We start from the raw sequence: 25,501 nt of genomic DNA, 5'->3' as shown, positions 1-25,501 counted from the left end.
GAGGGTGACGAATGTCCATGTTGTTGTGACTGACAAGGGACAAACAGTGTGTTTGGAAAGAAGTTATAATGTCCAGGCCATGACTCCCCAATAAATTCACCCTGCCTTGTCACAAGGTGATCCCATGGATTTAAAATGGGAGGGACAAGATGTTGAGGGAACTGCAGATGGTGTCAGTGAGAAATCTCCCTCCAATTAATGCATAGACATACCTACAAATACACAGACAGAAAAACTGCACCTCATCATCAGAGACTGAAGGGAAGATCAAAGCAGCATATAAATCCACGAGAAGAAGCTAGTCTGGGAGATTTGGACAGAGCTAATATTATAGATCCAAAGTGAATAAGAGATATATGGACCCTGCAGGACTCTGAAGACACTACTGGTAGAGAGAGTAGAAAGGATTTTGAATAGCCCATACAGAGTTGACAGACAGCGTAGACTAACTTACTCCTACAAGAGAGAAAGGGAAGAGGAAATACAAGACAAACAACAAGAGCTAATACACTATTCTGAGAGGACGGAAGGAGAAAAGTAAATTGGGGAGATGCTGACAATGAACTTAAGGTATGAAGCATGAAGCAGCTAACATAGTAGGTCTGACAGAACCAAGCAGCCAGACACTGTATGGCTTAGCATGGGAAGGTAGGTGGAGGCAGGGGAGAAGCACACACAGATATGTATTCGATTCCAGCCATTGCAATGAGCCAGTCCTCCTAAAGCTCCTCCCACCAGCCTCCTCTGGCCTCCACCAACCATCCCAAGCTAAGCCATACAGCAGGGATCATCAACTAGTTTCAGCGGCAGGCCGATTTCTTTCTTGAGCGAGAAGAAGCACACACACACAAACACGATGGATGCTTAACAGCAATCAGCTGAGAGCAGAACTGGAGGCAGACGGACCAACATGCTAATTAAGACCACGAAGGGGGAGTTGCTAATACGAAAGAGTTACTGAAGAAGACAGAAGGTTACATTTAAACGTTTTTTTTTTAACGGATGATAACCGTTTCATCATCTTAAATCAACAAACCAATGACAACCTCTGAGCTAACAGTTTGTTAGAGAAGGAGGAGGAGGGTTTTAAAGGGAGGGAGGTGCTTTGATGGTGAGTGAGTAATGAAGGGGAGGATGACAACATAATGAGAGAAGCTAGGGAGGCTCCAGGGGAACGGGCCCCTCAGAGAAGAAGGCAGGCAGTCTTCATTACAGCAAAGAAGACATATGGTGTGGTGTTTATAAACAAGAGTTAATCCAAGAGTCAACACTGTACACTCTGTAGGCTTTCCCCAGACAGAAACTCAGGACAGTAAAGCTATAGTCAATATTAAAAAACACACACCCAGATAAAACAAGGCAAACAGGACTAGACAGTCTAGACCAGGCATCATCAACTAGATTCCGCCACGGGCTGATTCTTTCTTGCGCGGATGGTCAGGGGGCAGGAACATAATTAAAAATTGACCGCAACAAGCCCAAACAGATATAATATTTTAGTAAAACATAATCATTTCAAACCTTGCTTACATTTATACAACGAGTGGGTCTAATCCTGAATGCTGATTGGTTAAAACGGCATTCCAGCAGGTGTCTATTCCACAAGTTACCACCGGCTAAATCTATGACATTAAAATGCCTATTCACTGTCACATCAACCCAGCCAAACAATGAATAAACTTGATCTCCGCTATAAAAAGCATCGAGACATTATGTCACATTTCTTTTAGACTAACATTTCGTTTTCAACAGCGGATTTGTATAAACCTTCCTGTCTGTCTCTCTGACATTTGCAACATTGTTTCAATATTCAAATTCGATCTCCAGCTGTCCCATAGTAATGAACGTGTCAGGACGAGACAGACAGACAGGCAGCTTTTCTCAACCAGTCGAAATCATGAATCAGCTTTTTATGGATATATACAAAGAAATGTCAATCGCAAAAAAGGTTAAACAAAACGAAGTGCTGCTAGCCGTCTTTCCAGCTTCAGTTTGAAGTGATTGTGTTACCTGTGTGGTTGGCTAGCTCCTCTGATCAACAGTGTCCTGACGAGCGAGCAAATGTTCTATGCCAGGTGAAATCGCATCTCATTGTTAAGGATGTGTCCAAATAAATGTCTCTAGAAAACAGTATGTTGGTAACCCATTGTATACAAGTGATAATGCCCTCGAAGCCGGTGTTTGGGGGATGTATTGGATATAGTGCCAATACACCAGCTTCTTGGGCATTATCACTTAATTGTATCACATACAGTGCATTTGAAAAGTATTCAGACCCCTTCACTTTTCCACATTTTGTTACATTACAGCCTTATTCTAAAATGGATTCAAATTATGTTTGTCCTCATCAATCTACACACAATACCCCATAATGACAAAGTAAAAATTGGTTTTAGATTCTTTTGCAAATGTATTAAAAATTAAAAACAAATATCTTATTTACACAAGTGGAGATGGGAGAACCTTCCAGAAGGAGAACCATCTCTGCAGCACCAATCGGGCCTTTATGGTAGAGTGGCCAGACAGAAGCCACTCCTCAGTTAAAGGCACATGACAGCCTTCTTGGAGTTTTCCAAAAGGCACCTAAAGGACTCTCAGACCATGATTTACAAGATCTGATGGTCTGATGAAACCAAGATTAAATTAAACTATTTGGCCTGAATGCCAAGCATCAAGTCTGAAGGAAACCATGCGTCGCTCATCACCTAGCCAATACCATCCCTACAGTGAAGCATGGTGGTGGCAGCATCGTGCTGTGGGGATGTTTTTCAGCCGCAGGGACTGGGAGACTAATCAGGATCGAGGGAAAGATGAACGGAGCAATGTACAGAGAGATCCTTGATGAAAACCGTGCTCAGAACCTCAGACTGGGACAAAGGTTCACCTTCCAGCAGGACAACAACCCTAAGCATACAACCAAGACAAAGCAGGAGTGGCTTCGGGACAAGTCTCTGAATGTCCTTGAGTGGCCCAGCCAGAGCCCCGACTTGAACCTGATCGAACATCTCTGGAGAGCCCTGAAAATAGCTGTGCAGCCATGCTCCCCATCCAAGCTGACAGAGCTTGAGAGGATCTGCAGAGAAGAAAACTTTGGGGGCCCAAAAAAATTATCTGGGGCCTGCCAGTTGGGGAACCCTGGTGTAGACAAAGAAAAGTACAATATATGCCATCCAGGTGATTTTTAGTTTGAAAGCAACAGGGAGAGGACATTTTAAGTCTCAGTAAAGTAATTAGAGGGTAGAGGAGATCAGAGATATCCATCTTACTGCATACTACCGACAATTGTCACATTTTGTGGTAGGGCTACTTGGCTATGTTAATTTCTAAAATTAAGGTAAACGGCACTTCCTGTGGAGCATCAACCACGTTTACATTTGACATTTTAGTCACTTAGCAGAAGCTCTTATCCAGAGTGACTTACCGTAGTGAGTGCATAAATGTTCAGATATTTTCTCACACAATATGAAAATCTGTTACGAAGAATTTTTATAAAAAATAATGATCCATAGAGGACACATGCCTCTGTGAACTGAAACAACATTTTGAGGACATGAAGAGAAGGATATTTTTCTGCATTAACACATTGCATTCACCCATGTGCGCACACATTGGTCCACAAATGTCCTCTTTGAAACATACAGCACCTATGAAAATACCATAAATCCCAACTATTTCCGTCAACAGCAAACTTTCGCACACCTTGACTTCCCTCTGAAGATAAAGCAACAGCCAGAACATATCGGATAGGTATGCTTTGAGTATTGGTTTTATTCCAGATTTTTTATCTGAGAGGGGAAGGCTTCCCCCCCAGTTTCCAGTCCATATATTGACATGTCAGCACCGGGGAGCCCCCGTGGCATCTGTTCTGCCAAAATATCCAGGTTTAATGAGAGCATTTAGTGATTTATATTTTTTAAGGAGCAATCCAGAAGGATGGCGGAAGCGGGTGTGGAACTTGAATCGGATGGCGGTGGAAGTGGGGATGAAGAGACTTTTGTCCAAAAGAATGGGAAAATAAGCAAAATTGAAGTTGAAAGGAAAATGTGTAGTGTTGATAATACCCCATCATATCTGGTAGGAGTGCGTTGTCAAGGAGTATTGGTGTCCGACTTGGTGAATCTGTTGAAAATATCCTAAAAGGTGGAGAAAGCCTTGGGTGAAGTAAAATCAATAAAGATGATGAGAAGTGTGCTTGTTTTCATTTCTTGTGTTTGAGAAAAAGTGAGAAAAGGTGTGGGTTGGGTCTCACTCGAGTTGATGATTATGCTGTGTCGTTCTTTGAGCTACGGAGAAGGGCACCTGTCAAGGGAGTAATTTCTGGATATACTAAAGAATATTAATGGTGGTCAATTGGCAGTAAAGTTTATTTTTATGTGGAGACCCTCCCAACATGAGTGCAGCTGGGATATGTGTACTATCATGTCAGAGCTTTTGTATCCAGGCCTTTGCAATGTCATTGTTGTAAAATGTTTGGACCTGTAGGAAGTGTCTGCAGACAGAAGAAGCCGAGATGTTGGGATGTGTGGGAAAGATCACTTTGAAGGTGGTTCCGAACGTGTAGCAGAAGAGAATGGCCATTGGCCAAGTAGTAAAGTGTTGTAACTGTGGTGGAGAACATAGGGCGAAATCCTTGGAATGCCTGAGTAGGGTGAAAGAGACTGAGGTTGACAAAATCAGGGCAGTTGAAAGTGTTTCCAATGCAGAGGCTGTCAAAAGGGTAGAGAGATTATCTCGGAAGGTCCAGTGGTAGTGAATCACCAAAAGGACCTAGAAAATCTTCATGTGAAGAAAGTGGACTTTCTCTTTTATAGCGATGGTGGTAATCAGCACAAGTTGAAAAGAAGTCAAGAAAGATCAACTTCATTGTTTATACAGCTGAAATATTTCTGTGATTAAAATACTTCACATCTGACGAGTTATATGGAGTACTGTCTTGTGCGGTCCCACACTCTCAGGCCCTAGAGCCTAAACAGGGTATATGAGTATATATATATTTTTTTATTATTATTATTAATTCCTTTTTTTGTAGGCACTAACGGGGGTTGACTCCGCCATGGCTCGCTGGCCAAAGCCTATGGGGAAATTAATGGGGGTTTTGGATAAACATAAATGCCGAAAATAAGGTCTGTGGTAAACAGGCTTAGGAGATCTTATACATTGTGTTCTATAAAATAATCTTCATCAGCTAAAGTAACTTTTTGTGAATTTATGTAATCAAAATAAGTCCATAAAGCACATACAGACTTCATAATTCTTAAAGGCCATGTTAACTGAATGATATCTCATAGAACAATACATTTAAGATCTCCTAAGCCTGTGTTAACCTCAGACCTTATTTTCAGCATTCATCCCAAAACCCCATTCTTTCCCCATTAATTTCCCCCATAAGAAAGACTGAACAAACCAGTTTAATTTGCGTTTTTTAGGAATACAAACTGGCAAGCTCTATATGCTCAATATCAGCCAGAATCAACCACCCTGCATAACCTTGACATCCCATTTGCTATCAATATCACTGCATTTACCCACCATCTTGTGCTTTCATGTATAAATAGAATCTTTGGTATCAATTAAATTGACAGTGCTTGGGGTTCATGAAATCAACCATGTAAATACGTTATTTAACTACATAAGAACATTCTACTTGCTTACACGGTGATTAACATACTAAGTTTTAGGATGATGGAATCACCGTTCAAGCTAAAACAGTCTTGTACTCAAACTGGAAGTGCATTTCTGAATGTTCTCTTGAATAGTTGAGCTGCTGTTCAATTGTCTGAGCACCACTGACTTGTAGGTCTCTACTGCCATCCAAGGGCAATATGACTAACTGCAGCCGTACCTGTAGTACAGGTCCTTTGGTATGTGCCTCCCCCCCCTAATAACATCACCGACAGACAGCTTCTAATGCAGAACCGCCATGCAAGTTCAAAATACTATTGACACTGCTTAGGATTCAGGGTTCCTCACTGGGGTGCTTGGATGGATCAACAGACAAGGATGTGACAGAGGTAAGCATTGCTGTCATCATACAAAACAATAGCAGTGGAATGATTGAGTGGCTAGGGTAGAGTCATGTGGTCATGACAGGCTCATTTCCAAGGACATTTCCAAAGCATTCAATACTCATGACAAACAGTTTTTTGATGACTCTTAAAACCTGGTGTGGACGTTATGTTAAATTGTTTCTTGTCAGACTAAACATTTTTTTCAAAATGTATTTCTTAGAAAACTAAGCATTAGCAAGAGGAAAAACAAAAAGGGGCCCCCAAATTCAATTGTGCTTTATTGACAAATACAATTGTGCTTCATCGGCAAACGATTGTACAATCTCTACAGTTGATTGCAAAGGCAGTGTCCATCCACCAAATGCCATATGAAAGCTACACAATATACTTCCTGTTCCTTGCATGACAAAACCTCCCTTCCATGCTTTAGCTATTGTCGTGACACTCAGATTACAATGCTTTTCCACGGTCCTGAAAATACAGCTGGAAAACTATTGGGGATTGATAAGTGCATGAGAATTGACTGATTCTGGATTCACGTCACAGGATATGGCATTAGAATTGAAGACTCGTTAAGGTAATGACGAGTGAGCGACGGTGGTTATCGTTTCCTCTAGACTGAGGTCGATTCCCAAATGGTACCATATTCCCTATATCTATAGTGCACTACTTTTGACCCAGAGCCCTAGTGCCTGTTCAAAAGTAGTGCACCACATAAGGAATAGGGTACGTCCCCAGATTCGACAATCAGTTCTCTGTCCCCTAAAGTAATCTGTGTTGAAGTAGTGTCTTACATGCACATTAGGCCGCGTGAAAGAGAAAAACAAAAGTCCTACAGAAGGAGAGCACGCCGGTCGAGTCCACATGGTTCAAAGTCATTGAGAAATCTGTGAGGAATCTTTACCTGACATCAGAGACTTCATCAAAGTCATTAAACAAATACAAAAAAAAAGGGATCAGCACTGGGATTAGTGCATAGCACAATCTGGCCAACGTGTTAATAAGAAAACCAGTCAAAATGCCGGATTATGGAAAAATACAATTTCAAGCAAGGGAATTACTGCCACCATATCACAATGTGGTGGGCTCTGTCATGTCAAAAGTCCTCACTTGTCTAACGGATTTAGCGTAGGAAATAGCCACAAGTTCTGAACATAAATGTATATTGTGTAGTACGCTACATACGTACAATATTAACTTTTACAACTGCAAATGCTTTGTGGATTGAGGGCTTTGAGGCGAAACACTACAAATAGCCTTCATTCATTGCAGGGCAGATTAGTGACTAGCAAGTAAAGTACACTATTATTGGTTATTAATCTTGGTATTGATTGACACTATTTACATTCCAATTTTCTAAGTGTGTAATCAGCACAAACACTTAAGTGTGCAAAACAATAAGTGTAGAATGATAGTAAGGCTTAAACATGGTGAGAACGTATTTCATACAGACAAGTATAGGCCACCCAAATAAATCAAATACTAAAATCATAATTAAATTTCAAAACCCAGGACTATGGTTAACAAAACAGAAAATAATATTTCCAGCATACGTGGGCAAACATTGAAAACGTGTATCGATTACAGAGTGGTCATACCATCAAACTCCCTCCTGCCCAGGTTTTTCCTGAAGCAAGAAAAAGTGGGGCAAGCTTGTGGGCAAGCAAGCGTTTCAACAATGCAGCTGGAAAAAGGCTCGTTTTAGTTCTTTCAACTCCCTTCTCTGCTCAGAAGATGTAATCTTGAGTCATCTTGAGGGAAGGCATGGCCTCGTTGACATTCTGGTCCAGCCGATGATACTCCACGTTGTTGCGAGAACACAGGCCGTCCCTCCAGCGCCGACTCTGGGCTAGCAGGAAGATCTGGAGAGAGTGGATATTCAAGTTAACATTTGACCTTTTTATTGAATACTGGGCTGTCCATTCATAAAGCGTCTCAGAGTAGTAGTCCTGATTTAGGATCACGTCCCCACTGTCCATGTAATCCTATTCATCAAGATCTAAAAAGGCAATGCTGATCCTAAATCCGCATTCTTACTCAGATGCTTGATACATACGGACCCAAAAGTAGCTAAAATAAGCGCCATCAGGGTGATACTCAAAGGAACACAAAAAGGGCAATGAATGGAGACTACCCACGCTAACAATGTAGCTAGGCTACCTAAAAGGGAAGTAAATAGTCTCTCAATAACAAAAGTTAACTCCAACTCTATATGCATTTCTGCATAATGTATATATTTAAGATGACTAAAGTTCATATTTAAAAATTGGGCAACTTTGATAGGGGTGGGGCCCACACAAAAATCTGGCTCACGGGACTGTGTACCCACATCCATACCCACAGATGCAGTCAGAGCCGGCCCTAAGTAAAATTTTGTTTTAAAGTAAATGTGCTGCAATTATACACATTTTGTCATGGTGGAGAGAATATTTAGCACATTTTGCCATGGGGCAGAGAATGTTTTCAGTTTTACAGCTAATTTCATGAAATTCTACACATTTTGACAGAGAAATGTTTGCAGTTTTTAATATGATATCTGAATGACAGTGACTAAAAAAATAAATAAGGCCCCCTGGTCTGTAATTCAACCATGTTTACAAGTTTAGTTAGCAGTCTAGACTACCTTGAAAATAAATGTCAGCTGATTAAGGGACTGTCAGCAGCTGACATAAGATTATTTTTAAATTCAGCAAATATATTTTTGAATTAAAAAATAATAATAATTAAAACGGCACTGTGTATTGTACTATTCTCTCTCAACAGTAAGTTGAGACCTTGACTGGGTCCCTCCCTCACAAATTATTACTATTTTTGTTGTAAATTGATCCACGGGCCTACAAAAAGGGGGGCCCTGACAGATGCCCATCCCTGATTTAGTGATCAAAACCATATTTTGAGTTTCTGTAATACATCACATTTTCTGTGTTCTGTTTGTAACACTCAAGGTGCGGGTTGATGGTCACTAGACTTGTAATGGACTATTCTCATATGTTGATAGTGATTGACGCCAGACTGGAGGTACAAGGACTGAGGACACACTGATTATTCACTGTGGTATTGATGACATTCTATGAACACTGATTCTGTAGCAGCTGACAAAGACACCCTTTTGTTTGGACTTCCCACAAGCCTCTTGAGCTGGTGTTTGGAGAACATTTGGTGCAGCCTGATTAGGAGGATAAAGGACCTATCTACAAGAGGCCAGTTAGACATTTTCTCTGCATCTGTGCTGGGTGGCGTCTCCCTATTGCAACTTGTAAATCAACCTGATTGACATTATCTGCGACTGCTCTTCTCTTTTGTTCACCTGGAAATTCCTATTACAGTGTGTGTATACAAAACATCAGGAACACCTGCTCTTTCCCTAACTGATTGACCAGGTGAAAGCTATAGTATGAGCCCTTATTGATGTCACCTGTTAAATCCACGTCAATTAGTGTAGATGAAGGGGAGGAGACAGGTTAAAGGACTTTTAAGCCTTGAGACATGGATTGTGTATGTGTGCCATTCAGAGAGGGAATGGGAAAGACAAAAGATTTAAGTGCCTTTGAACGGGATATGGTCGTAGGTGCCAGGCGCACCATTTTGAGTGTGTCAAGAACTGCAACGCTGCTGGGTTTTTCACGCTCAACAGTTTCCCATGTGCATCAAGAATGGTCCACCACCCAAAGGACATCCAGCCAACTTGACAACTGTGGGAAGCATTGGAGTCAACATGGGCCAGTATCACTGTGGAACGCTTGACACCTTTTTGTCCATGCCTCAACGAATTGAGGCTGTTCTGAGAGCAAAAGGGGGTGCAACTATGGCTGTGGCGGTCACGAAATTGTCAGCCGGTGATTGTCAAGCAAATAACTGTCGGTCTCACGGTAATTGACATGAATTAACATAAACACATTTAGCATCTGCTGGCTTCCACACATAGCCTACAAGCCACTGATGCAGACATTTGGAACATCTACATTTTAAAAGGTCTAATAAATCCATGTAATATAGCCTACACCTTCACAATAAGTCCACTTTTTATTTTAGACAGGTCTGAAGAAGCATGACAAGAAGAAATGTAGTCTATTTCAGGAGAACAGAATAGTATACTCGGAGTTGCCCTTATGTTAGGTCCTGATGTGGATATGCCAAATGGCTGTGGGCTACACTAGTTTATTTAGCAGACAAGATTTGCTTCGAATTTCGTGGCAATATTTTGTAGTATGAAAAATACAATTGAATAAAATAGAAATTGTATTTTCTCCAAACAATTTGATGCGGCTATTCTGTGTTGAGCGGTTCAGAAAGAAATAGATATGCCTATATGCTTAATTTAGAGTTAATGTAATTGTTCTACAAACTCTATATGTTTTGATTTTTAATACATTGTAAGGCTGCATGACGCGACCAACGATGATTTGAAAAAAGTTGCTACTTTGTTTTTTTGCGCAGGCTGTACACACTGCATCAATCACTCATTCACAATTTGACTAGCACTTGATAATGCTTCGAATTTTACGGCAACTTCCTCTTTGTGTGGCCATAATGCATCCTAAAAAATCCATGCCTTTTGCGGTCAGTGGTCATTGTGGCCTTGGCCCGGAGTGCTGCGCTGGGCCCTTCTTCCTGAGTGCTGCGCGCTCCGAAGCACCTCTCACTCAGATGACTCGCCATCATGTGATCAGGTCTCTCACAGGCTACAAGTGAAGACAGACACGTCGGGGACGCATCTGCGCATGTCCTTATCCAATTCCGAGGTGCATATTGAAGATATTGGAAAAACTGTCCACATTTACTTTGTCAGCCAACAAGATGAGTAGGACAAACAAACAGCAAAAGCCTAAGTCAATCTACTATCCCCCATAGTAAAAAAAGTTTGTTTTTTTAAAAGACGTATTCTGTGCGAGAAATAAATATTCCAAACATAGTCTGGGACAGTTGTGGGATGTGATAGATCCCAAATTAATACAACCACTAGCATTAAAAAAGAAAATTACGGAATGTGGCTGACGCAACAGATCAGAACGTTTAGCTTTAAAATGTTGATAAACTATTATTAGCAGGAGTACTCCATTATCAAAAGTGACAGCAAATGCGATAATGCTTGTATTGCTTTTGTTATAAAGATGCAATTTACGGTGAAAATTTACTTCCCCAAACTTGAAACACATACGTTGCTTATTTATTCATTACCTTTAACTAGGCAAGTCAGTTATTAACAAATTCTTATTTTCAATGACTGCCTAGGAACAGTGGGTTAACTGCCTTGTTCAGGGGCAGAACGACAGATTTTTAGTTTGTCAGCTCAGGGATTCGATCTTGCAACATTTCGGTTACTAGTCCAACGCTCTAACCACCAGGCTACCTGCCACCCCATATGTATGCCAGTTAGGCTCTATAGCCCTTGTAAAAGCGGATAAATTTGCTTCATTTTAAGAAGTTATTTGTCCACTTTAGTTGTGATACAAACCTTATCAAAATATATAGGCCTATGGGCTAGGCTACACGAGGTGTGCGACTATGATTCGAAAAAAGGCATTGTTCCTTGCGTTATGCTGGGCATCATTTACAAATGATAATATAGAATTCACAAGTGATAGGCTAATATTGTCACCCATTAGACTATTCTTGATTTAATCTTGTCTTTACATATACTTACACACACACGCAGTACCAGTCATAAGTTTGGACACACCTAATCATTCTAGGGTTTTTCCTTATTTTTACTATTTTCTACATTGTAGAATAATAGTGAAGACATCAAAACTAAGAAATAACACACATGGAATCATGTAGTAACCAAAAGTTAAACAAATCAAAATACATTTTATATTTGAGATTCTTCAAAGTAGCCACCCTTCGACTTGATGACAGCCTTGCCCACTCTTGGCATTCTCTCAACCAACTTCATGAGGTTGTCACCTGGAATGTATTTAAATTAATTGGTGTGGCTTAAAAGTTAATTTGTGGAATTTCTTCCCTTCTTAATGCGTTTGAGCCAATCAGTTGTGTTGTGACAAGGTAGGGGTGGTATACAGCAGATGGTCTTTTACCAAATAGTGCTCAGTCCATATTATGGCAAGAACAACTCAAATAGGCAAAGAACCGACAGTCCATCATTACTTTAAGTCATGAAGGTCAGTCAATCCAGAAAAAGTCAAGAACTTTGAAGGTTTCTTCAAGTGCAGTCGCAAAAACCAAGCGCTATGATGAAACTGGCTCATGAGAACTGCCACAGGAATGGAAGATCCAGAGTTACTTCTGCTGCAGAGGATGAGTTACTCGTGAATCAGGCATTCATGGTCGAATTGCTGCAAAGAAACCACTACTAAAGGACACCAATAAGAAGAAGAGACTTGCTTAGGCCAAGAAACACAAACAATGGACATTAGACCAGTGGAAATTTGTCCTTTGGTCTGGAGTCCAAATTGGATATTTTTGGTTACAACCGCCATGTGAGACGCAGTGTGGGTGAACGGATGATCTCCGCATGTGCATTTCCCATCGTTTCCCCACACTTAACCAGCATGGCTACCAAAGCATTCTGCAGAAATACACCGTCCCATCTGGTTTGGGCTTAGTGGGACTATCATTTGTTTTTCTACAGTACAATGACCTAAAACACATCCAGGCTATCTAATGGCTATTTTACCACGAAGGAGAGGGATGGAGTGCTGCATCAGATGACCTGGTCTCCACAATCCCCCGACCTCAACCAAATTGAGATGGTTTGGGATGAGTCAGACCGCAGAGTGAAGGAAAAGCAGCCAACAAGTGCTCAGCATATGTGGGACCTCCTTCAAGACTGTTGGAAAAGCATTCCAGGTGAAGCCGGTTGAGAGAATGCCAGGAGTGTTCAAAGCTGTCATCAAGGCAAAGGGTGGCTATTTGAAGAATCTCAAATATAAAATATATTTAGATTTGTTTAACACTATTTTTGGTTACTACATGATTCCATGTGTGTTATTTCATAGTTTTGATGTCTTCACTCTTATTCTACAATGCAGAAAACAGTAAAGATAAGAGAAAAACCCTTGAATGAGTAGGCGTTCTAAAACTTTTGACAGGTAGAGTATGTGTGAAATTTGTTTTTGATTTAGAATGGACAATTATCACACACCTGTATCAAAACAGGGGCAGCAGGAAGAAATACATGTAATCTATGCACTTAAATAGCGAATGGAGGTCACTTTTCCTGTGGTTCATTTTCATGCCAGCCAGGTAGGCTATACTCCTGTTGTACCTGTTGTAAAGATAAGCAATGAGCTTAACATTAGGAAAGTTGAGAAGTAAATATAGTAAGGCTAGCCTATAGAAAGCTGACAGGATCCTCCTCTTTTTAAGAGGCCATCATTCAGTTTTCACGTAATTGCATAGTCTATAGAAATGTTGTGCAACATGAGCTCATGGGCTCTCATGGTGTTTGATTAGATTTTCAATTACATTTGCATTGATGTCAGAATGATTTAGAGAGACAATAGAGTGCTGAGTACCAGGCAGTTGGCAAGTCTGGTAGGCTAATAGCAGCAGCATCAGAGCTTGGAGAGGCCTAATTGGAGTGGCAGGTAGCCTAGTGGTTAGAGCATTGGGCCAGTAACCGAAAGGTTGCTAGATCGAATTCCCGAGCTGACAAGGTGAAAATCTGTCGTACTCCCCCTGAACAAGGCAGTTAACCCACTGTTCCTAGGCCGTCATTGTAAATAAGAATTTGTTCTTAACGGACTTGACTAGTTAAATAAAAAATGTTAAAAATAAATACATTTGCGTGATTAAACGGTCACGTGGAATTTGACTGCCTTCGTGACTCGTGACCGCCGGTGTGGCGGTAATACGTTCCTAGCCGCAACTCAATATTAGGAACATGTTCCTGATGTTTTGTGCACTCAGTGTATAGCCAAGGCTACTAGTTTACGAGCTAGAGAGAAGGGGAAGAGACGTGCGAGTTGCCAGCGGAGATGCACGAATTACAGTGAAATACCCGCCGGAGTTTAGGCTACCCTTTTTCAATAAGTGTTTGCACCGATTTTAGATAAAGCACTCAAATTAAAATGTAGGCCTAGTGTCAACATAACCACCCATTGCTTCACTAAAATGTATTGATCAATGGCTGATAGGCTATGGACAGGTTGCATGTATGTGTCCATTTTATAGCCTAGGCCAGGTGTTTCCCAACTCCTCGAGTGCCCACAACAGTACACATTTGTGTGTGTGTATTGAAGGGGTTCGGTACAGCAGAAATCAAACAAACAGTCTCGTATGGATTAATAAAGTACTCCCCCTCTGCTTACCTTCCTCTTGTTGTGGTAGGTGATGTATACAATGGCCACCAGGAAGGCCAGGATGACCAGGTGGAAGAAGAAGTGGGAGTCCTCGTCCTGGGTGGTGTAGATGTTGGTGTCCTTCATACGTACGTCGATCTTCCCAGCACTCTTTGCTGGGCTGAGCACCACCTGGTCATCGTCGGCGTCCACCATGCTGTCGTCGTTCTCCTCGTTGAGGTCTTGGCTGCCAAAGTTCTGGTTCTGGTCCAGAGGGACCTTAACAGCTAGTCCAATGTCATCGTTGTCTTCACCACCTTCTTCCTCATTTTCTCTGCCGTACATGTCTGTCTCGGTCTGGGACTCCAGGGTGTTGACAGGCACTAGATCGCTTTCTTGCTCATCCTCTGTTGCGTCCATGGGGCCGACGAGCTTGGTGTTGGAGGCAGGGCTTGGTTTCTCCAGGATGGGCTTGGCAGGCTCTGGGGCTTTGACTGTGGTGGTGCTGGTGGCTGGAGCTGCAGTCATGGCCGGGGCAGCATCAGCATCTGAATCAGCAGGTTTGGGAGGTAGTTTTTCAGGAGTCAGTCCTGATTTATCTAATTTGGTTTTGTTCTTGTCTGCAGTTTTTGCATACTTGCCAACAATTGTTTCAGCAATAATGGCAGTGGATTCAGCTATAACCTCCCCTTTGGTGTATGGTGCATCATCACGTGCTATTACATCATCGATAGGTGTGTCCTTGATGGGTGTGTCTTCTATAGGTGTGGCAGCAGCGTCCTTGACGGGTGTGGCAGCAGCGTCCTTGACAGGTGTGGCAGCAGCGTCCTTGACGGGTGTGGCAGCAGCGTCCTTGACGGGTGTGGCAGCAGCGTCCTTGACGGGTGTGGCAGCAGCGTCCTTGACGGGTGTGGCAGCAGCGTCCTTGACGGGTGTGGCAGCAGCGTCCTTTGCATCTGCTGTTACAGCCTTAATTACTGTTGCAGCCTTAATTACTGTTGCATCAGGTGTTGTAGCATTGTCACTGGTTGCTTTGCCGTCTGTTGTACCAGTGCTGATGGCTGTTTCTGCATCATTGCTGGCTGGTGCCAAAGGCAAGGGTTCTAAATCATCAACTCCTGGATCCAGAGAAACTGCTGAAAATTAGAGAAGTAGGAATTGAAAACAAAACCGTCACCACACTCATTTGGACATCTGTTCACATTCTTCACTTTACAAAACAAGTCATGGGGTTTAATCTTTTTGTAGCCTACAGGAGATTTGAAAATAAGCGTGGTGAAATCTTTAGTGGAAAAATGTAGCCAAGTTATATCGCCTAGGCCTAATCATCAAATTGTACATGATACACACATCTTACCATTCTACATCTGACCTGTAATGGTTGTCATAGCGCCATCCCTTTGAATGTGTTCTGTGTTAGATAAAAGAAAATAGTAGGTTCTCTTTGCCCTCTGAGTTGGGTGTCCAATCAAAAATGCATATAAAAAAAGTGTACCAATGGTCCAAACCTCATAATCCGTTAACAAGTTCTTACCCTTGTAAGATGGCTAAAAGTATGGTGTATGCTTCCATCGTAAATTATGTCAGTGTTGGAGTAATCACCAAATGTCCAAAAAAAAGTAATAAAAAAGGAAATTGTGCCATCTGGTTTGCTAAATATAAGGAATTTGATGTATAGCATTTACTTTGTACTTTTACTGAAGTATGACATTTGAGTACTTTTTCCACCACTGTACATTTAAAATCTGATACTTTTAGACTTACTCAAGTAGTATTTTACTGGGTTACTTTCACTTCAGTCATTTTATATTAAGGTATCTTTACATTTACTCAAGTATGACAATCGAGTACTTTTTCCACCTCTGGAAAAACCTCATTTTATTTATTTTAGGTTCAAAAGAAGCATACTGGCAACTGTAGCTTTTATTCCACAATGTTACATTTTTGGCACCAATGCATTTGATGTAAACAGCATGGCAATTACACACTCCAAGATTAATTATATGCAACAATCCATTCTAGGCCTATCTAACAATGCATGTATCATCATCATCATCCTAGCCTATATTATAGCTGGGATCTTTCTACCTCGTCATATCAACATCTTCATTATTATATTGCTGACATTCCAACTCGAATCGATTGATCAAGTGGTTACAGCCTACTGTTACACGATAGATGTGCCATATTCGTGTCATAAGCCCCCCCCCTAAAATAACATTTAGAAAAATGTAATGCGTCAGCAGTCACTTGCAAAGTATATACTGCTGCGGTCATAATGAAGGAGCTGATCGTGGACTTCAGGAAACAGCAGAGAGCACGCCCCTATCCACATCGACGGGACCGCAGTGGAGAAGGTGAAAAGCTTAAAGTTCCTCGGCGTACGCATCGCCGACAATCTGAAATTGTCCACCCACACAGACAGTGTGGTGAACTTCAACCTCAAGAGGCTGAAGAAATTCGGCTTGGCCCCTAAGACCCTCAAACTTTTACAGATGCACAGTTGAGAGAATCCTGTCGGACTGTATCACCGCCTGGTACGGAAACTGTACCGCAACCAGAGGGTGGTGCGGTCTACCCAACACATCACCGGGGGGGCACAATGCCTGCCCTCCAGGACACCTTCAGCACCCGATGTCACAGGAAGGCCAAAAAGATCAATGACATCAACCACCCAAGCCACGGCCTGTTCACCCCACTACCATCCAGAAGGCAAGGTCAGTACAGGTGCATCGAAGCTGGAACCGAGAAATAGCTTCTATCTCAAGGCCATCACACTGTTAAATAGCCATCACTGCCCGGCTACCACCCAGTTACTCAACTCTGCACCTTAGAGGCTGCTGTCCTATAGACATACTTGTCACTTTAATAATGTTTACATACGGATATACTGTATTCTATTCTACTGTATTTTAGTCAATGCTACACTGACATTGCTCATCCTAATATTGATATATTTCTATTTACTTTAGATTTGTGCATATTGTTAGATTTTACTGCACTGTTGGAGCTAGGAACACAAGCATTTCGCTACACCCGCAATAACATCTGCTAAATATGTGTATGCGACCAATAACATTAGATTTTATGTTGTTGAAAATGGCTAGAGGACACAGTAATGACAGAAAAATTATATACCAGGCCTACTAGAAAAATATTATTCTACTGAAAATACTAGGATAACCATCATATAGTACGAATCATGAAAGGAGCTTGGCTACGTTTCATTCTTTGAGCCCCATTTAATAAGAGACAAAACACCAATGCTGTCGTCATTCAAATCAAATTGTATGTCACATGCACAGAATACAACAGGTGTAGACCTTACAGTGAAATGCTTACTTACAAGCCCTTAACCAACAGTGCAGTTAAGAAAGAAATACACAAAAAAAGGAATAAAAGCAACAAATAATTAAAGAGCAGCAGTAAAATAACAATAGCGAGGCTATATACAGGGGGTACCGGTACAGAGTCAATGTGCGGGGACACCGGTTAGTCGAGGTAATATATACATGTAGGTAGAGTTAAAGTGACTATGCATAGAAAATAACAGAGTAGCAGCAGCATAAGAGGTGGGGGGGGGGGGGGGGGGGGGGGGGTGCAAATAGTCTGAGTAGCATTTGATTAGACGTTCAGGAGTCATGGCTTGGGGGTAGAAGCTTCAAATTAGTAAGACGTTATGTTTGGTATGGTTACATACAAAAGAAGGTTACTTAAGGCAAAAATAAAAGGAGTGTGCATGGGTGGGCGTATAACGCAAAGGTCTAGCAACCCAAAGGTTACATGTTCGAATCTCATCACGGACAACATTAGCATTTTAGCAACTGTTCGACTTCTTACTACTTTTTAGCTACTTTGCATGTTAGCTAACCCTTCTCCTAATACTTTTAGTTAACCCTAGGCTATATGAATTGGAAATTAACAACCATTAAATACAAACATACATGCAACCTATCCATAGCCTATCAGCCATTGATCAATACATTTTAGTGAAGCAATGGGTGGTTCTGTTGACATTAGGCCTACATTTTAATTTGAGTGCTTTATCTAAAATTGGTGCAACCACTTATTGAAAAAGGGTAGCCTAAACTCTGACGGATATTTCACTGTAATTCATACATTTCCGCTGGCAATTCGCCCATCTCTTCCCCTTCTCTCTAGCTCTTAAAATAGTAGCCTTGGCTATACACTGAGTGCACAAAAGATTATAAACACGTTCCAAATATTGAGTTGGACCCCCTTTTGCCCTCAGAACAGCCCCAATTTGTTGAGGGATGGACTACAAGGTGTCGAAAGCGTTCCACGGGGATGCTGGCTCATGTTGACTCCAATGCTTCCCACAGTTGTATCAAGTTGGCAGGATGTCCTTTGGGTGGTGGACCATTCATGCTCTGCAATAATATAATCAGAGTTTGATTTCTAAACCAGATGAGTTCTCAAACAGCAGCTGCCCAATTCCATGGTGGACATGCATAATGTTGGATGCATTAGAATACAATATATGGAGAATGATAAAGAGCCTGTAGGATTATATAAAAAGTAGTTGGGAAACTAATGTTTGAGTTTCAAATACTAATTGTTCAGTGAATGTGAGTATATTTAGGTGGTTTAAATGATTAACTTTCCTACTAACCTAAAAGTTAATGTTTGTTTCATGCATATATATGCGGGAAAAAATAACACCAGTGTTTCCCCATTTATTGAGAACGGAAACAAATCGTGTAGATCGGGAAAAGTATGTTTTCAACATAGACAAGAAAAATACAATAATGTGTGTGTTATTACCTGTTGAGGACAGAGGGCGCTGTATTCACTTTGGGGAAAAATCGTGCCCAATTTAAACGGCCTCGTACTCAATTATTGCTCGTACAATATGCATATTATTATTACTATTGGATAGAAAACACTCTCTAGTTTCTAAAACCGTTTGAATTATATCTGTGAGTAAAACAGAACTCAAGTTGGAGCAAACTTCCTGACAGGAAGTGGAAAATCTGAAATCGATGCTCTGTTCTAGGGCCTGCCTATAAATGGGCTTCATATATATCAGTATACATGCACTTCATACGTCTTCCACTAGATGTCGACAGGCAGTGAGAGAAGAAATGGAGTGTATAACTTGATCTGGGGTCGAATAAAAGCTCTCGGCATGACGTGTCACCAGTTTCCTGTTTTCTGGAGAGCGCGTGAAGGGACCTGGTTTGCCTTCTGAAAAGCTGCCGTTATAGACGACTAATATCTCCGGCTTTGATTTTATTTGATACATGTGACAATATCACCGTAAAGTATGTTTTCAATATAGTTTTATTAGATTATTGAAATTTATTCGGGACGTTAGGCGTGTTGCGTTGTGTGCCTTTGTTCAGGAACGAGAGCTTTGCGCTACTTTGCTAGCTTTCCGTGCTAATTGACTGGAGAAGAGGACATTCTAAATCCAAACAACGATTGTTCTGGACAAAGGACCCCTTGTACAACATTCTGATGATCTTTCATCAAAAGTAGGACCCATTTTATGATGCTATTTCATATATCTGTCGAACATGTGAAATAGTCGTTTGCGCCCAGATTTTGGGTACTCTCTCGCTATAACTAAGCTGTATGTCGTAATGAAGTTATTTTTAGAATTCTAACACGGTGATTGCATTAAGAACTAGTGTATCTATCATTTCCTATACAACATGTATTTTCTGGTAACGTTTATGAATAGTTATTTGGTCAGAATAGTTGAGTGTCGTAAAAATATCCGCACATTCTGGGAAAAAGATGCTACGTTAGCACAATGTATAACCACTGATTTCAGCTCTAAATATGCACATTTTCAAACAAAACATAAGTGTATGTATAACCTGATGTTATAGGACTATCATCTGATGAAGGTTTATGAAGGTTAGTGAAAATTAATATCTTTTGCTGGTTTATTCCCTATCGCTAACGTGCCTATTGCTATCGCTAACGTGCCTTGATGAATGAATGCGGTAGTGTGGTAGGCTATTGTAGTAAGCTAATATAATGCTATATTGTGTTTTCGCTGTAAAACACTTTTTTTTTTTTTTTAATCTGGAATATTGGCTGGATTCACAAGATGTTTGTCTTTAATTTGCTGTACACCATCGATTTTTCAGAAATGTTTTATGATGAGTATTTAGGTATTTGACGTTGGTGTCTGTAATTACTCTGGCTGCTTCGGTTCTATTTCTGAATGGTAGCTGTGATGGTAGCTGCAATGTAAAACTGATTTATACCTCAAATATGCAAATTTTTCGAACAAAACATAGATTTATTGTATAACATGTTATAAGACTGTCATCTGATGAAGTTGTTTCTTGGTTAGTTTGGTTGGTTCTTGGTTAGTTAGGTTGGCTTTGTGCATGCTACCTGTGCTGTGAAAAATGTCTGTCCTTTTTTGTATTTGGTGGTGAGCTAACATAAATATATGTGGTGTTTTCGCTGTAAAACATTTTAAAAATCTGACATGTTGACTGGATTCACAAGATGTGTATCTTTCATTTGCTGTATTGGACTTGTTAATGTGTGAAAGTTAAATATTTCTAAAAAAATCTATTTTGAATTTCGCGCTCTGCCTTTTCAGTGGAATGTGGGAGGAGTTCCGCTAGTGGAACGCCGGTGCCAGACAGGTTAAGCACATTATATTTGTCTATTATTGTGACTTAGATGAAGATCAGATAAAATTTGATGACCAATTTATGCAGAAATCCAGTTAAATCCAAAGGGTTCACATACCACTGCTGGCTTGCTTCTGAAGCTAAGCAGGGTTGGTCCTGGTCAGTCCCTGGATGGGAGACCAGATGCTGCTGGAAGTGGTGTTGGAGGGCCAGTAGGAGGCACTCTTTCCTCTGGTCTAAAAAATATCCCAATGCCCCAGGGCAGTGATTGGGGACACTGCCCTGTGTAGGGTGCCGTCTTTCGGATGGGACGTTAAACGGGTGTCCTGACTCTCTGAGGTCATTAAAGATCCCATGGCACTTATCGTAAGAGTAGGGGTGTTAACCCCGGTGTCCTGGCTAAATTCCCAATCTGGCCCTCAAACCATCATGGTCACCTAATAATCCCCAGTTTACAATTGGCTCATTCATCCCCCTCCTCTCCCCTGTAACTATTCCCCAGGTCGTTGCTGCAAATGAGAACGTGTTCTCAGTCAACTTACCTGGTAAAATAACGGTAAAATAAAAATAAAAAACATACTTTCCCTTGCCAGTGTATGCTCCCAGCAGGCCCAGTTATTCAGGAAAGCTTGCTCTGCCCTTCCGTTCTGACCAGCTATTCTTTGTGTGGCATAAACACAACCAGTCAAAGTAGTAATCTGAATAGGCTAGTTCAAAAGTCTCCTGTAGTCTACTTGCGCACGTTCGCCCAAAATATACCGAACAAAAATATAAAAACGCAACACCTAAAGTGTTTGTTTCAATGTTTCATGTGGTGAAATACAAGTTCCCGAAAATTTGCCATACCCACAAAGTTTATTTCTCTCGAATTCTGAGCACAAATTTGTTTAGATCCCCGTTAGTGAGCAGTTCTCCTTTGCCAAGATAATCCCTCCATCTGACAGGTGTGGCATATCAAGAAGCTGATTAAACAGCATGATCATTACACAGGTGCACAAAGGCTACTAAAATATGGAGTTGTCACACAACACAATGCCACAAGTTGAGGGAGCGTGCAATTGATATGCTGACTGCTGGAATATCCAACAGAGCTGTTGCCAGAGAATTGAATGTTCAATTCTCTACCACAAGCGGTTTCCAACATCTTAAAAGAAAATTTGGCAGTGCGTCCAACCAACCTCACAACCGTAGACCACGTATAACCACGCCAGCACTGGACCTCCACATCTGGCTTCTTCACCTGCAGGATTGTCTGAGACCAGCCACCCAAACAGCTGATGAAACTATAGAGTATTTCTGTCTTTAATAAACATTTATGGGGAAAAACTCATTCTGATTTGCTGGGCCTGGCTCCCTAGTGGGTGGTCCTATGCCCTCCCATGGCTACGCCACTGCCCAGTCATGTGAAATAAATAAGGCCCTAATCTATGTATTTCAATTGACTGAATTCCGTATATGAACTGTAACTCTGTAAAATCATTGAAAGTGTTGAAAACACAAACCGTTTTGAAGTGCCCAAAGTCTGTATGTTTTGCCTATTGGTTATGGTGCATTTGTACAGAAACCTGTTGGTGGAAAATTTGTTGCATACATTTTATATATTACATCAAAATGTTGAAAATCAGATTTGCACCTAGCTGGTCATTGTCTGCAGCCGGCTCTGATTTCATTAGACCTACAATACAACAGGCAGGGAGAGTTAGCTCATCTGTCGTGGTCTGCGAACCCTCAACCTTCTGGCCCGGAGCTGTGTGACATCGACTCTGCCACAAAAGCATTCTGAAGTGGTAAAGTCGATATCCACGTTTATAAACACAGGGTCACTACAGTTATTGTTATTTGTGGTCATAAAATGTTGAACTGTCCCATAGGTGACTTGGTGAGAGCTATCAGTAGTTTAATTAGTTGAAACTTAATTACTCTTCGCAAAACAATGTCCATAAAGGCTAGAACACTTTACAATGCAAGAAGATAGCTTACAAAGCTGAAGGCTACTGGTAACTTTCCTTGCTATGCTAGCTGACAGCTAAAACTAACAAATTCACTAGCCTAGTACGGTCTTTGTGATCATTTGCAAACCCTAATGTAAAATATGCTGGTTTCAAAGATGATTGCCACCAAAACTTTATTAATTAACTTAAAATCGGTCTCTTTCTCACATCTCTAAGATGATCTACTGCCTCAGCGAAAGGCTCCGATGGGCAGATTTGGATACAAGGGATCTCAGAATTGACTTTTCGTAGCAGGTTAGGAGAATTTTGTATTTATTTATTTTTCATTTAACTAAACAAGTCAGTTAAGAACAAATTCTTATTTACAATGACGGCCTATCCCGGCCAAACGCTAACGTCGCTGGGCCAATTGTGCGCCACCCTATGGGACTCCCAATCACTGCCGTTTGTGATACAGCCTGGAATCAAACCAGGCTGTATCTAGCACTGAGATGCAGTGCCTTGGACCGCTGCGCCACTCGGTATCAGGTTAGTAGAATTAACGTAGCACGTTAGGATAATTAGGTTAAGGTTAGGAAAAGGGTTAGTTTTAGCTAAAACTAAGAAAAAAAACTTTATGTCAATTTGATTAACCAGTAATCTTGGGATGCAGTTTAAGAGTGCACGCAATTAAAAAATAATAATAAGCTACTTCTATACAAATAAGTCCCAAATTTCAGAGAAATAGATTTTCATGAGGCTACAGATGACATCAGCATGCACACACTCCTACTGAATACACATTCACCTGTATTGATTTACCCAGAGATTTACCATTCAAATAAATTACCATTATGTTGTTAAATTGGTAAAAGTCAAAGTGATTTAATGAATACATGGCCGTCTCTGAAAAATATTGACGTAACATTTTTCTAATGTAATGATGCCCAACGATTGCAAAGAGCAGTAGCTGAGTTTATATGTCTGGATCAAGTGTCATTCTGTGCCTTTGGCTAATATGCCTTTTTTTTGCTGTGGCATCATTTTGGTATTGAGTATTGTGATACTTAACATGGTAAAGAAATGCTCTCATAACAGGTTAAACGCAGTAGGATGACAGGTCGACAGATGGGCTCTCTTTCCGTAACTCAAGAAACTATGGGGGCAATCTCAGCAGCCCGCACAAGGCACAGTGAATGGGCTACTGTTGAGAGTGATTAGACTGTTATGGATAGCATGTCATGACAATTTGGATGCTGTAGAAATAGGCCACATGGTTTCGCTTTCCACGAATGTGGCATCATGTAATGCTCCTAAAAGAGGAACAATGATCCTAAGAAAGGAACTCAGAGCAGTTCGGCTTTAGCACAAAAGGGACATGACTAGCTATATGAGATTGATGAGACAATAAGGCCAGAGTTGTAGTTTTGTCCCCCAAAAAATCTGCTCTGGTCTCAATATTTTCCTAGTCCTCAAGACATTTTCAGAAGGTGATAAGGACCTTGGAAAAGCATTCCCATGAAGACAAGCTCTATATCAATACCATATACAGTATTATCAAGTAAAACATGTTGATATTAAAATGATGTAAAGGCAGAAACGAAAATATTTTATAAGTAGGGTTGTGATAAGGAAATCATTTTGTTGACATTTCCTTATTGGGCCTCTGCTTAGAGAACAGTGTTTCCATTTCACTGACAGAATGCTTATTATTTCAGATACATGGTGAGGGACACCTGGTCGGACAGTCCGTTTCTCTCAGTCAAACCTGGAATTAGAGTCCAAGACCCCAACATAACTCGCTAACTGTAGCTGGCTTGTTACAACCAAAATAGTATCTATAAAGTGGGTTTTGTAACCATTGAGATACTACAAAATTCATATTCTAATACCTAATTATAATGATTCTAACACTAAAGCATTGTGCTACTAGCTAGCTAACTACCAATTATCAGCAGAATCGTGACAAAATGAATCTTTACTTTCACTTTGACGCCAAACTAGCGAGCCCTCTGTGGCTAGGATTGGAAACTGTAACGTTCGTTAGGTAACGTTAATGGTCACTGATGACAGATTAGATGATTAGGCCTGTAAAATTTTAACCCTGACTTCTATTTTTGACAGAGTTGGCTGCCATGCTCCTCATCTAACACCTTGGCAAGTCACTAGGCGGCACCCATATACCTCAGACGGCGTCACAGCAGGAGCTGGTCGTCGACTAGCTACTGTAGCTAGGTGAAAACTGAACGCAGATACTGGTTTAGGTGAAAGCTAGCTACGTTAGCTCACTCTCAACATAAAACTAACCATAATCCATGGTAACTTCGTTTTGAATATTAAACATACCGTTTTGGGTTGCCAGTGGAGCCGAAATACAGTTGAGAGGAAACAGTTGTAACAAGATAAAAACGAAACATTGAATTTTCCAGCTACGTCCCATCTTCCTGCAAGTCGCCATCTTGTTTGTGAGTGATCATTAAGGGGCGTGGTTAAAATGCAAAGCGGGGACGTAGAACAGATGACAACCGAAACTGAACGGTCCTTTGTACTTGACACCTGAGTGGGGATGAGGACTGTCTGATCAGTTGGAAAGATAGCTTTATGTATACTGAAAACTATAAACGCAACATCAAACATTTTACTGAGTTACAGTTCATATAAGGAAATCAGTCAATTAAATAAATTCATTAGGCCCT

The 25,501-nt window shown here is 41.0% G+C and overlaps 1 protein-coding gene across 2 annotated transcripts; it reads right to left on the bottom strand.

The window, feature by feature from the left end:
• Positions 1–6,269: 6,269 nt before the first annotated feature.
• Positions 6,270–25,292, bottom strand: LOC129820870 (coiled-coil domain-containing protein 8-like). Of its 2 annotated transcripts, none has more exons than XM_055877941.1 (3): positions 25,152–25,292; positions 14,282–15,384; positions 6,270–7,870 (listed from the first exon to the last, which is right to left on the bottom strand). In XM_055877941.1, exons 1-3 carry the CDS (start codon positions 25,261–25,263, stop codon positions 7,736–7,738), a joined length of 1,350 nt encoding a protein of 449 aa, XP_055733916.1. In that variant the 5' UTR covers positions 25,264–25,292; the 3' UTR covers positions 6,270–7,735. The 2 variants fall into 2 exon arrangements, with proteins under 2 accessions (XP_055733916.1, XP_055733908.1); XM_055877933.1 differs by having other exon boundaries at positions 14,282–15,387; positions 25,152–25,291.
• Between the last annotated feature and the right edge of the window lie 209 nt (positions 25,293–25,501).

The sequence above is a fragment of the Salvelinus fontinalis genome, chromosome 2 (genome assembly GCF_029448725.1).
Source record: "Salvelinus fontinalis isolate EN_2023a chromosome 2, ASM2944872v1, whole genome shotgun sequence".
Taxonomy (NCBI): Eukaryota; Metazoa; Chordata; class Actinopteri; order Salmoniformes; family Salmonidae; genus Salvelinus; species Salvelinus fontinalis.
The sequence above is the reverse complement of the archived record's forward strand: the minus strand, read 5'-3'. Positions and strand labels throughout refer to the sequence as shown.

Bases quoted from the DNA above. Each gene is read 5' to 3' on its own strand.
- LOC129820870 (XM_055877933.1), bottom strand. From the start codon at position 25,263: ATGGCGACTTGCAGGAAGATGGGACGTAGCTGGAAAATTCAATGTTTC. The intron at 15,388-25,151 runs GTATGTTTAATA...TCTAATTTTCAG, and splicing joins TCCACTGGCAACCCAAAACG to CAGTTTCTCTGGATCCAGGA. The intron at 7,871-14,281 runs GTAAGCAGAGGG...CACTCTCTCCAG, and splicing joins CCTACCACAACAAGAGGAAG to ATCTTCCTGCTAGCCCAGAG.